This window comes from Aulostomus chinensis, chromosome 21, assembly GCF_037954235.1.
Source record: "Aulostomus chinensis isolate RoL2024-O1b breed Wild chromosome 21, RoL_Achi_v1.0, whole genome shotgun sequence".
Lineage (NCBI taxonomy): Eukaryota > Metazoa > Chordata > Actinopteri > Syngnathiformes > Aulostomidae > Aulostomus > Aulostomus chinensis.
Genome location: NC_141340.1, coordinates 98,031 through 111,481, shown reverse-complemented (window position 1 = coordinate 111,481; position 13,451 = coordinate 98,031). Strand labels below are relative to the sequence as shown.

Sequence of the window (13,451 nt, the reverse complement as noted above, 5' to 3'; positions counted from 1 at the left end):
CACCCCCTTTGTCCTCCACTGGGAACTGAAACCATTAGAGGAGCCCCCCCCCCCCCCCCCACACACACACACACACATAACAGATTTTTGAATCTATCCTTGTGAGGAAACTCTATTGACTGTACACACACACATACACACACACACACACACACACACACACACACACACACACACACACACACTCTCTCTCTCTCTCTTTCTCTATCAATCAATCAATCAATCCTGTTCAGTTTAATTTCTTCAACAACAGTTGATACCACTTGTTTAATTAAGTTAATTTTATTAGAGGTTTCTGATCTGAGGGCGGTGCGGTGGTGCAGTTGTCAGCACTGTGGCCTCACAGCAAAAAGGGTTGTGTTTTGGGAGTCGCCATGTTGTATTTTTGGTCGCTTGTGTACGAGATGGTGGATCTGAATCTGACAGGTTGCTGTAGGGGAAATGTGTCAATCACACGGAGGAGCCACCCATTTTTTTAACCTCTGGCTTCTAGTAAAGCTAAAGGCAGCAGGTGTGTTTCTTCATTTCTGATTAGCTGATGTTCTTTGTCTCTGCGTCCCTCACCACCTCCTCCACCCCTCAGACAATGACCTCTGACCCCCAGCATAGCACCATGGAAACATACTGGCAAGAAGTGCAGAACATTGAGGAGGAGGAAGACGGTGAGGAAGACGAGGAGGCGGAGGAGAGGAAGAGTATGGATGGTAAGACAAACTTACCATAAAGCGAGATGATTTGATTGATGATTTACTTATCAACCTGCAGAGGTGGAGCTGGAGGAGGCGTGGCTCAAAAAGGCAGGGCTATCTTCACTGGTGGGCGTGTCATCAGAAGAGGTGCTGCCATCAGCAGAGGCACTGTTGTCCACATTGACGCGACAACAAGCCTCAACAGTGAGGATGAGACTGGACAACTACAACCAGACACTGAGCAGGAGGAGCAAGCAGACAATCAGAGATGTGAGAGACATATTCAGAGAGGTAGGAGACAAGCCTGTGCACACAAACACACACATGCACACACTGACACTCTCACTTGCATGCACACAAAATTAACACCCTAATTATCTGACATGGACCTGAACCATAATGAATCCTGGGAAATGTAGGAGTCAGTGTTTTTTCCGTCCCTGCTCCAGACAAATGATGACTCACCAGACGAAAGCCCCACCCCCCTATCTCACTGCACCAAGTCGCCAAATAGATACCACACGACCACGAAGACCATCCGCCGCAACACAACTTCAGGTATCTGTCTGCCGCTCACCTGTTTGTCACTCACCTGTGTGTCTTCTTTTAGTGTCGTACAGCGTTTATAAAGTCTTCATCCCCTTGAATGTATTCCCCTTTTTAGGGTCAGTCAGTAAAATTTGGCTCTTTGAGACATTAACAAAAAAAAGTTAAATGTCAAAATGAAAACAGATTTGGCAGCGCAGTGGAGCAGTGGTCCCCCCTGTGGCCCCCAGCAAGAAGGTTGTGGGTGGAGCCCCGGCTGCAGCACGGGGTCTTTCTGGGTGAGTCTCCATGTTCTCCCTGTTCCTGCTGGGTTCTCTCTGGTACTCCAGCTTCCTCCACAGTCCAAAGACATCAAGAGGGACCAGGTTAATCCAGACTCTAAATTGACCGTAGGCGTGGCTGGGAGAGCCAATGGTTGTCTGTCTCTATGTGTTGGCCCTGCCATGGACTGGTGACCTGTCCAGGGGGAAGGCTGCTGGGATAGGCTCCACCCCCCCCACCCTCAACAGGAGAAGAGGGAGAACATGGATGGATGGATGATGGAGGGATGGATGATGGATGGATGGATGGATGGATGGAGGGGTGGATGAAGGGATGGATGATGGATGGATGGATGATGGATGGAGGGATGGATGATGATGAATGGAGGGATGGATGGATGATGGATGGATGGATGGATGGAGGGGTGGATGAAGGGATGGATGATGGATGGATGGATGATGGATGGAGGGATGGATGATGATGAATGGAGGGATGGATGGATGATGGATGGATGGATGGATGATAGATGGATGATGGATGATAGATGGATGGATGGATGGATGATGGATGGATGGATGGATGGATGGATGATGGATGGATGATGGATGGATAAATGGATGAATGAATGGATGGAAAACAGTGTTCTTCTCAATGTTAATTCATTAAAAATCTATCGAGTAAAATATGTTTGCATAAATATGCAGCCTCTTTCACCGGTTGGTGCACGTTCAGTCACAGCGACACCTGAGTGCATCTGATTGGGACGGACCATCCCTGGTTCCTCAGGGTTCCTGCTACCATTATACTATGAAGACAGAAGAACCCTCCAGACCCCTCAGAGAAGGTTGTTGAGAAGTTCAAGTCAGCCACGAGACTAGAAACATCCCAGTATCTGAACATGAGCTCAGTTAACTACATCATGGCAAGACGAGGGACTGCAGCAGGTGTGTCAGTGGTTTTTGGCAGCTGTCCTCACTACCTCGGAACACCTGAGACTGCTGAGGAGGTCCAAGCTTCAGCAGCTGTTCCCTGGGTTCTTCACCTGGCAGAGCTTTATGGGATGGTGACAAACAGAACACAGTCTAGACTACAGGTCAACAAAGGGCAGCAGGAAACTCCAAGGTCAACTGGAAGAAGGTTCTTTGGCCCAACGAGACCAAAATGGATCTTTCTGGCCATCAGATGAGACGCTGTGTTTAGCTCACACCAAACACTGCACATGACATGGTGGTGTCATGCGGGGGGCGGTTCTCAGCTGCAGGCCTCGAGGGCTCGTACAGGTCCAGGGTCCGATGATGTAGCAAAACTTGGAGGACGACCTGACCAAGTCAGCAAGAGAACTACAACACTGGAGGTGTCCAGCTAGACAGCGGCCCAAAACCACTCACAAATGGTTTTGAAGCATCCAGGTCAGCGTTCTGGAGCGTAGCGTCAAAGCCCAGCATCAGCCAGGGAGGATTGGTGCCTGGACATGCAAACAGTGGTTCACACCTGGTCCAGGTGATACCTGGCATTTTAGAAGTTCTGAAGGAAGAACCGAGTCAAACTGTCCAGATTTTCCAGGGTGACTGAAATCCTCAGGGCTGTGACAGAGGAGAGTATTTACAAACACTGATTTTCCAGGATCTTGTGTGAATTCCTTGACATCACGTTACATGAATCTGTTTTCACCTGGACATTTAAAAAGGTTTCTTTTTTTTCAAAACTTTTGTCCAAAAAGCCAAATTCCAAGTGTTCATTCGGGTTGTTTGTCCTGTTCAGGTTTCTTATGTACTCCATCTTAACTGCAGTGATGGTGTTCTTAAGGACCTCCAACAGAACCCTGCAGAACTCCAGCTATAACATTCGCAGTGTTGATGTTTTACAGTGCGACCGACTCTTCACACATTTGTTTTTGAGGATCAACTACCTGAGGACCCTCAAAGCCCCCCCCCCACACACTCTCTGACCCCCACCCCACCGCTGCCTGGCAGTCAGCTGAGACCTGATTGGCTGGTGCGTGACTGTCCATACTCTGAGGGCGTGGTCGAGCACAAACAGGGCGGGGCTTGTCTGGACTGCCTGTGTTCCCATGGACATGACAGCAGTGACCTGCTGGTGAGCCCTTTGACCTCTGAAGAACTTGTGTGTAAGACGATGTTATTAAATCAATGTTTGTGTGTGTGTGTGTGTGTGTGTGTGTGTGTGTGTGTGTGTGTGTGTGTGTATACAGTTCCTACCTGTCTCACCCTCTCAGGGTCTCACATTGGTGGATGACCTGTCACCAGGTGACCTGAAGCAACTTGGCTTCATCTGTCACATCGAGCTTACCACCTTTCTGGTCAATCTGGGTGTCCAAATTAAACGGGAGCGCCCGCCACCGCAGCGCAGGAGCCGGGGTGCGCTTCAGTCTTATGTCACATTTTAAAATGTGTAACTAGTCACAATGAGGGGGGACAAGTTGTTGATATGTGTGTCCATCTGTCAGATGGCGGTGTGTTTGGCGTTCCTCTCAACACGTTGTTGGAGAATGACAGGAAGACGTTTCCTGGACTCAAAGTTCCAATGGTCTTCCAGAAGGTGACGAATGCGTCTGTGTACAAGCCCGTTAAAGCCAAAGTGTCTGATAACACCTCCCTGTGTGTGTGTGTGTGTGTGTGTGTGCTGTTGTAGCTGTTGTGTGTCTTGGAGCAGAGTGGTCTACAGACTGAAGGGATTCTCCGAGTTCCAGGATCCGCTGCCAGACTGAAGGTACATTCCCTCAGATGGTACACAAGCAACAAGATGGGGATGTTGATTGTTTAACACACACATCAAGACACGTGTGCGTGTGCTCAGCTTCTCCGTGGTGAGCTGGAAAGGTGCCCGGAAGCCTTCGACTGGTCCACAGTCCGACAGGTCGATGCTGCTGGTTTGCTGAAGCTTTTCATCCGGGAGCTGCCGACACCGCTGCTGACACAGACACACATGACCACGTACTATGCTGTTCTAGGTACACACTCACACACACACACACACACACACACACACACACAAGTACACAATAGTTGATGTTTGTCTCTTTGTCTCTTGGTGAGTGTGTGTGTGTGTGTGTGTGTGTGTTCGTAGGTGTGTCATCAGCGCTCCACCAGATTCAGGCTCTACAGCTGCTGCTGTTGTTGCTTCCTGAGTCCAATAGAGACACTCTCAAGGTGTATACACTCCCATACACACACACACACACGCACGCACGCACATGCACGCACACACATGCACACACGCGCACACACACACACACACACAGTATCTTTAGAAGTATACGCTGGCTATTTAGAAACTAAATGTTCAAAGACAAATGGCCAGCAAAGAATCACAATAATGAAACAACTGCTCACTAACTGGCGACAGGAATTGAGGCCGACCATATTTGGGTTACTTGCATCACACTGGGGTCATTAAGAAGAAGCCAGGAGTCTCTGTGGCACTAAACAAATATCATCAAACTCATTTGTTTAGTGCCATGTCTAACACAGACTTGGTACCCACTCAGTCACCTGGAGTATCTTGTGTCCTTGAGTAGTCAGTATTCTCAAACACACCTGCAACAGACTTGTTTCCATGGTTACAGGCTCTGCTGGTCCTCCTGCATAAGGTGGTCTCTCATCAGGACCAGAACAGGATGTCCCTGTGGAATGTCTCCATGGTCATGGCACCCAACCTGTTTGCCTGCCGTCGCCGCAGCAACAAGTGCTCCCTCGCCAAGCAGCGGGAGGAGATGGAGGAGGCGCTGGGAGGGGCTCACCTGGTGCAGCTGATGATTACTCACCAGGACCTGCTGTGGACAGTGAGTAGACACACATCTGCCCAGCCACACATTGAGAGCCATCCTTATGATTACTTCCTGTTTCCTGGGGAAGGTGCCCAGCTTCCTACTGTTTCAGGTGAGACGAATGAATCAGGTGTCCAATCAGAAACATCTGGGTGTGACCAGGACAAAGACACGCCTGCTGGGGAGGAAGAACAACAAGAACCAGGTTAGATAAAAGAAATGTGTTTCGCAGGACGTGTTCCAATGTGCATGGCTACTAGACATTGATGCTAAATTACATTTGGTCTCAACTTCTAAAAAATCATAATTTTCATTCATCGTGGCTCCACACTGCCCCCTAGTGGATTTCTCCCTGTTGACAACGGCATCTTCTGGGCCTGACATCTCCAGACACCTGGTGAAAAGAACCAACCAGACTGGCATCTGAGTCCTGCTGCCTGCTTGTAGCTTCAGTGGACTACTGAGTACTGACCCATGCGGTCCTGGTAGTACCAGACAGCTTGGCTGACTGAGTGTTGAGCCGTGGCTCCAAACTGCGGCGACACTTCAATAGGAGGGTTTATTGCTGCAGTGAAGATGGTGTTTCGTCTTCGCTGATGTTTCATTCAGATGTTCAAGCGGCTGTTACTTTTCCCACTCACCACATTGTCCATATTTTCATTTTCTTTATCACTGAGAGGTCATTTGACGGAGCGGAGTTTTGCCCTCTTGTCTGACTGGAGAACTGCAGTGACTGGGTTCTGGGTTAGAACCAGCTTTTTTATTCAAGTTTGGGTTCCAACAGTACAGCGCCGCCGAGCACACACTCAAATACCAGATGTGTAACTTCTCGTTTGATCATGTGCTGACATCTACAAAGGTGACACCTGTGTGTCCTGGCTCCTCCTCTTTGTCTATGTCCAAGTCATGAGCACTTCAAAGGGGGTGTGTGTGTGTGTGTGTGTGTGTAGTTCACAGAGCTGTCCGAAGGTGTAATCAGAGTTCACGCCCCCCTACACACAAAGGTTTCCATGGCAATACAACTTGACAGGGACACAAAAGCAAAAGACGTCATTTCCCGCTTTAAGTGTGAAAACAGGTAAACATGCGCGCGCGCACACACACACACACACACACACACACACACACACACACACACACACACACACAATCAGGTTGATGCAGTAAATGTGATCTTGTCTCACTAGTGGACCCGTTCAACATCTGTATGAAGTTGGAGGAAACATCTGTGAGTCTCTCCTATCTCTATGTCCCATCTCTCTCCCCCACATATTTGGCTGACTGTCTCTTTCGCACCTGTCTGTCTCTCAGGTGAGCGTCGTCTCCATCCAGACTGTCTTCTATTGGAGGTCTACCGCATTAATCCTCACTGTGATTGGCTTGTCAAGCCCTGATACACACACATACACTTACAGTATATGTTTATATGTGTTTGCTTAACTTCGATCACGTAATAAGATGTTAACGTAATAAAGGCATCACATTAAAGACCGATGATGTCACTTCCTCGTTTGGACCATCACTGCTGAAGCGAGCAATCGGCCACCAGAACCGACCGTGTGACTTCAGCCGGAGAACCTGTGAGTGTTTGGAAACACCTCAGATCCACAAATTTGAAATCCTCCATTTTATCAACAGTCAGACTGAAAAACTTCCTGTACATTCACAAAGAGACTTAATTACATATCATACATGAGTCACTGGTCACATGATCACCGAGGTCATCATGTTCCCCCCCTCAGGAAGAACGCCCAACTTCTACAAGAGTCCAATAGGTCCTTTAAAAATATTACATAAATACAGTCATTTTCCAGATGTCACGACCACTGCGGGGCCGATGTTACGAGCAGCCGATGTTGTCCAGATGTTGCTCCTCAGCAGCCATGGCGGCAGCCTGCAGCGTCTCTGCGTCGCTCTGGAGAGGGTTGAGCTGCTTCCTCTCACTGTGCATGTTGTTCTCATGACGCTTCAGATCGGATGCCTGAAATTTGAAGGGACCATGACGTCAGTGCTCTACTACTGACTGCAGTACCACAGCAGTACTCAGTGATTGCTTCTCAGGCAGTATCCATAGCAGTACTTGGATCAATAGTATGTACAGAGAGGAGTAGTATCAGTGGTATCAGTACCTTGGCGAAGGCCTTGGTACAGGACTGACAGACGAATGGTTTCTCTCCTCTGTGTCTCCTCTCATGATCCTTCAGGTGAGACTTGTGTTTAAATGCCTGCAGACAGACATTTGAGAGACAGACAGGTGAGAGACAAACAGGAGAGAGACCAACAGGAGAGAGACAGACAGGTGAGAGACAGACAGGTGAGACCGACAGGCAAGACCGACAGGCAAGACCAACAGGTAAGAGACAAACAGGAGACAGACCGACAGGTGAGACCGACAGGAGAGAGACAGACAGACAGGCGAGACCGACAGGCGAGAGACAGACAGGTGAGACAGACAGGCAAGAGACAAACAGGAGAGACAGACAGACCTTGTCACACATCTGGCAGGCGAATGGCCGTTCGTTGCTGTGGACCCTTTCATGTTTTTTAAGGTCGGGCGCTCGAATGAATGACTTCCCACAAACGTCACACCTGTATGGCTTGAAGCCTGTGTGGATCTTCAGGTGTTCTGCAACACACAGGCAAGGGTGAAGGTACAGCAGTCATTTCAAAATGTGGCTATGACATCAGCGCTCAGGTGCGGTGGGCTGTTTCTACCTTTCAAGTGAGCATGGGTGGTGAAAGCTTTGGAGCAGATCTCACAGGCGAACGGACGCTCGGCAGAGTGAAGCTTTTCATGTTTCCTGCAGAGACCGACAACAGGTTTGATGTCAGCTGTGATGTCATAGGCAGGAATTTCCCCAGAAAAAAGTTTCTGGTCCAAAGTATAGATTATAGATAGAGGAAGTATAAATGAGGGGGGCTGGTGGCCCACTGACAGAGGGAATTGTTTTGGGTTGATCAATATTAGGGTGTGGCACCATTGAGTCCAACAGAAAGTCAGCGCTGACTGGAGGTGAGAAAACATGGTGACGTGATCATGTGACATTATGAGACATTCGTTCTCCATAACTGAGCATCTGCAACAGCAGAGTCTCACAGTCCTGGAGTGGTTCATTCACGACCACATAATTCCGAGTACAATAAACAGTATCAAGTTCCTGCTCCTGAATCTTAAAAGAGCGCTTGCAGGGCTGGTCACATTAATACTGATAATGATAATAATAATAATAATAATAATGAAGTGTCAGTACTTAACGAGAACTCAGGAGTTAGACCAGAGATCTGACCTGGTCACTTTAAGTTCAAAAGACAAACGCATCGTGTCCTCTGAGTCTTAGAGTCTCCCTGGACAGGTGAGAGCCAGCAGAGGAGCGTCAATGTCCACCTGCTCTAACCCCCCCCCCCCCCCCCCCCACGGGACTGGAGGCTAAAAACCTCTTAAATAGAATAAAAATAAACAACCCTAACCCATAGGGGCAGGTCAGGCCTGGCCGGCCCCGTGCCTGTAATACCCTGGGGAACCCTGATGTCAGGTGTGATGTCAGGGGCGATGTACCTGAGTCTGCTCTCATCCAGGAAGGTTTTGCCACACACCTGGCAGGCGAGCTGCTCTCGGTGTCCATACAGCAAATATTCAAACTTCATGTCTGCTGTAGCTGTCGACCAACCAGGTGGCTGCTCGTCTTTCACCTCTCCCATACTGTCTGCAAAGGTCAGTGTCTGTGTGGCGTGGTGCTCCGCCCCCAGCTCTTTAGGCTCTGCCTCCATCTCTGTCACCACATCTTGGTCATAGCACGTCACCTGGAAGCCACAGGTGAAATGACATGTTGTTTAGGTAGTAGGAAGAAGAAGTAGACATTCCAAGCCGTTCCAGACTGATGCTACGCTACAGATCAATCCTCAGCAGAAGTGCACATGGATGCCATCAAGCTCAGCACCAAGCTCAAGGGTTCCATTGTGAAGTCTGCTGAGTCAGGACTTTGTGTGTGTGTGGTTACCTTGTGGACGTCCTCATTGGTCAGTTCCTTCAAGATGGCTTCCTGAACACGCAGTGCTGCACAGGGGGATTTGTCTAGCTCCTGATTTCCTGAGGCATCGACAAGGTCATCTGTGGTGGGTGTGTCGTCGTGTTCACCAAGCACCTAAGTGCAGCCGCACACACACACGCGCGCGCACACACACACACCCTGTTAAAACAGAATGGTAATGATGAACTGAGTGTTTGCTTGCCAGTTGAAGCACACCTCTGCATCTGCTGCCAGCTGAGCCTCAGGTGGCAGCGCCATCTTTACGATGTCGTAGGGAAATTTCTCCTTGTCCTCTGATGACACGTCTCGTTTCTGGAGGAAAAAAATGCATCATCACAGAGGAGAGGAAGATTCCATCACAGGTCGTGTGGATGTTGCTCGGAGTTTGATGGACAGAACACCAGAAAGACCAGAATGGCCAGCAACACTCCACCGAGCAGAGCAGCACTTGGCGGTGTGAGTCCTCATGGTAGGCAGGCCAGTGTTTCATACCAGGGTACTTCACCAGCACCCGCCCTCAGAACATGGGTTACCTGAGAGCAGAGTTTGTCCAAGAAGCGGATCCCCAGGATCTGTCCTGATGACATCATCAGGTTGACGTCTCTCTTCTTCACGGAGATCTTGGCCGTATACATGTAGTTCAACACCTCCTCAAAGATGTCGGAGCGAATGAAGTCGATCTCGATCACTGACGAGTTGTCCACCTGCACACACACCGATGCGTTGGTAGAACACTAAAATAACACGAATAGAACACTAATATAACACCAGTAGAACACTAGCAGGGCACAAGTGCAACATTAGGGTGCGTTTCCACTGCTCACTTTGGTTTGGACCCCTTCTCACCGGCCCCAACACGGTACTAACCGTTACCATTTTGGTCCTTGCTCAGCTGGGGTTCCAAGCGAGCCGAGCAGGGACTAACATGTGACGTAAACACATAGCGGGCTCTGATTGGGTAACTCACCCGTCACGTGGTCTACTTCCTATCATCCTGGCCTCGGTGGAATCCTGGTCATGGCTCAGTGAAGTCCCTTATTCTTTTCTTGGGGGTTCTGTTTCTCCACTTGAAGCCTCGTCTGTCTGTCCTCCCTCACTTTTAGTTGAAGCAAAAACCCCTGACGAGCAGCAGGCGTCACGCCGCCTCCACGTCCTCCATTGTTGTTGTTGTGTCTCACAGTAATCACACCAGGGAACTCTCAGCCGGTGAGTCCACCTACGCTGACGTGGTACCTGTGCTGGTGGGAACGCACCCATATTGAGCCATACCGAGGTGAGCCAGTGGAAACGCGCCCTGTTAGTTTGGTATCCAAGTATAACGTGGTGTCACACAGAGTTCAAGATAATACCTCATGTTTTTTGAAGAGTTTTTTGAAGTAGTTGGAGCATGCAGCGAGCACACAGCGGTGAGCACGGAACTTGACGTCTTCCACCACCACGGCGATGTCACAGTGCTCCCCTTCCAGTCTCTGCTCATTCAGCAGCTTCAGGAAGATGCTCTTGTGTTCGTCATCCACATACTTGACGGTCTCCGCCATCTGAACACAGACCGGGTCAAAGATGTAATTTGGGACATCCAGACATTCAGTATACGCCCAACTGGTCAAGATTCTCTGGACTCTTATTGTGAAGGTAGGCTGAATCGTCACAAACTGACGAGTTAGACCAGAGGCGGCTGTGACGAGCCATCAGTCAGGCCAACAATCAATAGCGAGCAAGTGTCAGGCGAGACAGGCAGAATCTCCTCAGCCACGATCATTCTGCGCTGCAGTGCTGCTTGCTGGCTACTGAGACCTGAGCGATGCCACTGGTACTTCGACGCCATTAGACAACGGCACCAGCTACATAGATTAAATAAATGGTGCAAGTCATAACCCCTGGTAGCAGCACTGTTTGTCCAGCAGCTAGCAGCACTTCAATATCGACCTCATCCCGTACTGGTCCCAGTCAATTTCAGACCTGGGCAGCCATCTCTAGTCGGACCTGTGCACATCTGTGGATGTAGCGTCACTCAAAGGCTGCAAAACTTCCCCGTGCTAGCACCACAGCTGGGATGGAGACAAACACAATGAAGGATTTAATTGACACGGCAAACTCTTCATTAACTGGCGTTGCCCCGCCCGCCACTGGAGGAATGAGCCCATACGTGTCCAAGCTGCCTTGAACACGAACACACACACACCAGAATATCACCTTGAATGTAAAGAGCATCAGATAACATTTCTGTCACAACAGTGAGCTCCAGGCCAAAGGGTTGCTGCAATCACACCACACAAGATGGAGGCAGGGTTTCTACGCTGCTGTGATGGTTTCTTCATGGTCTTGTACTAATGGTGGCTGTACAAGCAATGCAATTCATTTACTGAAATAAAGAGACTCTTGAGAAGACGGGATGACGTGGAGGCGTGATGTCATGAAGCGGACCGGTCCCAGCTGCTGCAGTCAGTGTCAACGCCACGGTTTATACGATACGATATATTTCCTTAACCCAGAAAGTGCATTTGTGCTGGGAACTAACACGCTAGCTGTTAGCAGGAGGCTGGCAGCTCAGAACCAATGACGGGCTCATGCCAGGTAGTGGGAGGGGCCTGAGGCAAACAAATATTGCTGGTTTGAACCCTGAAATGACAAAGTGAAATACAAATATAATGTTGACACACGTCCACTGATGATCACACCAGAGTCCCCATCAGGTGAGGACATCAGCTGTGGACGTTTATTGATTTTATTGTTTGTTTAATGCTCTTGATGTGTGTTAATGTTATTGTGAACAGCTGCTTGATGACGTCTCACAGCTACATACACCCACGTGCACATCTGGACCAGTCTGGTCCCAGTAGTTCATGGATTACCAGCGCGGACACGCGCGCCGAAGCGCGTGTGCACGCATTATGGTGCGTTCACGGTTTCACCGGGACAGTCCGGCAGCAGGCTGAGTGTTGGTGCGGAACTGCTCCTGACCGCGGTGTTGATCCCTGAAAGGACCTGGACTTGACGGACGTCGGGAACGGAGTCCGTTCTATCGGACCTACGCGGGCTGAGCGAGCACTGTGTGCACCGAGACATCAGATCCGGATTTCACAGTTTCGGAATCCCAACTACCGGAGAACAGAACACCGAAGTCCCCGTGATCAGACGCGGACTGATTTTACTGCTCGGTGTTTCCACGCAGTCACCGGCGGGTCGGAGTGCGGAGACCCGCAGTGTGACGGGAGCCGCCCCGGGCGGCGTCTTTGACGGGAACCCCTGTGTTAAATGGCGGAACGGCCCGCCGCTCAGCTCTCACTCAAAATGGCGCTTTCCGGTCATTGTCCCCCCCCCCCCCCCCCCGCGTTAAAGCTGCCGCTCGATATCGTCACCGAAGGAACGATGAATTCGCAGCGTGCTGGCTCGCGGACCCTCCGCTCCGCCGTCCCCGGGACCGACACGCAGGCACGCGGGCGGCGGCGCCGCGGCCTCGAGACAGGAACGAGAGGCGAGAGGAGCGGCCATGAACGGCTCGAGAGCGCGCAGCATCCCCGCGGAGGCGGCGGAGGAGAAGAGCGCGGGGCCCGGGAGCTCTTACCGTCACTACGGGGGCTGTCAGCGGGGTCCTCTGGGTGTGTCAGCGGACCGGCGGCCCGGGAACACTCGGTCCGGTAGATGTTGTTATTATTGAGGACGAGCACAGGGCTGAAGGCCGCGCTTTGCGCCAGCACGCTGACTGCAGGAGCACGCAGGCGCGCTCAGAGTCTCTGCGTGTCACGGAGCATGCGCGCACATGCTGGGAACGGGCCTCGCGGAGGGAAGCTGCCGGGCAGGTCACGTGTAACAGGGTAACGTGGACAGGTGTGCGCGAGGGACTCAACATGTTTGATATAATAACTGTTGTCAACATGAAGGAACCAGTCAGCTGCTTCGATCCGCAAACTAACCTCATGACGTGCGCAGCTGTTCCGCCTCCTCCAGAGGTGAACCAGCAGGTTCCTCCTGGCCAGGCTTCCCTTCAAACCCTGAACTCCCAGTCAGAGGTCACTGGTATCAGGACGGTGGGTGGGATCTCTCTCTGTCAATCAAAGCTTCTGCTTCGGGCTCTGTGGCGTCCCCATAAAAAGGGGCGTGTAACGAGTCATGTGACTCTTAGGAAACGGACGGATCGCG

At 50.6% G+C, this 13,451-nt stretch overlaps 2 protein-coding genes across 5 annotated transcripts in view; one reads left to right on the top strand and one right to left on the bottom strand.

Moving 5' to 3' along the window:
• Positions 1-6,677, top strand: part of arhgap28 (Rho GTPase activating protein 28) — a 9,817-nt gene extending 3,140 nt beyond the window's left edge. Inside the window, 14 exon segments of the mRNA XM_086192327.1 lie at positions 536-704; positions 766-980; positions 1,139-1,247; positions 3,364-3,593; positions 3,709-3,874; positions 3,964-4,055; positions 4,149-4,226; positions 4,314-4,467; positions 4,584-4,666; positions 5,083-5,298; positions 5,372-5,506; positions 6,234-6,361; positions 6,471-6,511; positions 6,595-6,677. Coding sequence (XP_086048453.1) covers positions 536-704; positions 766-980; positions 1,139-1,247; positions 3,364-3,593; positions 3,709-3,874; positions 3,964-4,055; positions 4,149-4,226; positions 4,314-4,467; positions 4,584-4,666; positions 5,083-5,298; positions 5,372-5,506; positions 6,234-6,361; positions 6,471-6,511; positions 6,595-6,677 — 1,899 coding nt within the window.
• On the bottom strand, positions 6,048-13,451 carry zbtb14 (zinc finger and BTB domain containing 14). 4 transcript variants are annotated; one of them, XM_086192195.1, is made up of 10 exons: positions 13,226-13,451; positions 10,661-10,849; positions 9,845-10,045; positions 9,528-9,623; positions 9,282-9,425; positions 8,840-9,084; positions 7,999-8,084; positions 7,770-7,909; positions 7,413-7,508; positions 6,048-7,264 (listed from the first exon to the last, which is right to left on the bottom strand). In XM_086192195.1, exons 2-10 carry the CDS (start codon positions 10,847-10,849, stop codon positions 7,124-7,126), a joined length of 1,338 nt encoding a protein of 445 aa, XP_086048321.1. In that variant the 5' UTR covers positions 13,226-13,451; the 3' UTR covers positions 6,048-7,123. The 4 variants fall into 4 exon arrangements, with proteins under 4 accessions (XP_086048321.1, XP_086048320.1, XP_086048323.1 ...); XM_086192194.1 differs by lacking the exon at positions 13,226-13,451 and adding an exon at positions 12,877-13,061; XM_086192197.1 differs by lacking the exon at positions 13,226-13,451 and adding an exon at positions 10,279-10,549 and having other exon boundaries at positions 6,049-7,264; positions 9,845-10,015; positions 10,661-10,739.

Excerpts from the sequence above, each read along its gene's own strand:
- zbtb14 (XM_086192195.1), bottom strand. The coding sequence starts at position 10,849 with ATGGCGGAGACCGTCAAGTATGTGGATGACGAACACAAGAGCATCTTC. Across the intron at positions 9,085-9,281 it reads CCAATGAGGACGTCCACAAG|GTGACGTGCTATGACCAAGA; the intron begins GTAACCACACAC and ends TGTGGCTTCCAG. Across the intron at positions 7,910-7,998 it reads CACCCATGCTCACTTGAAAG|AACACCTGAAGATCCACACA; the intron begins GTAGAAACAGCC and ends TGTGTGTTGCAG.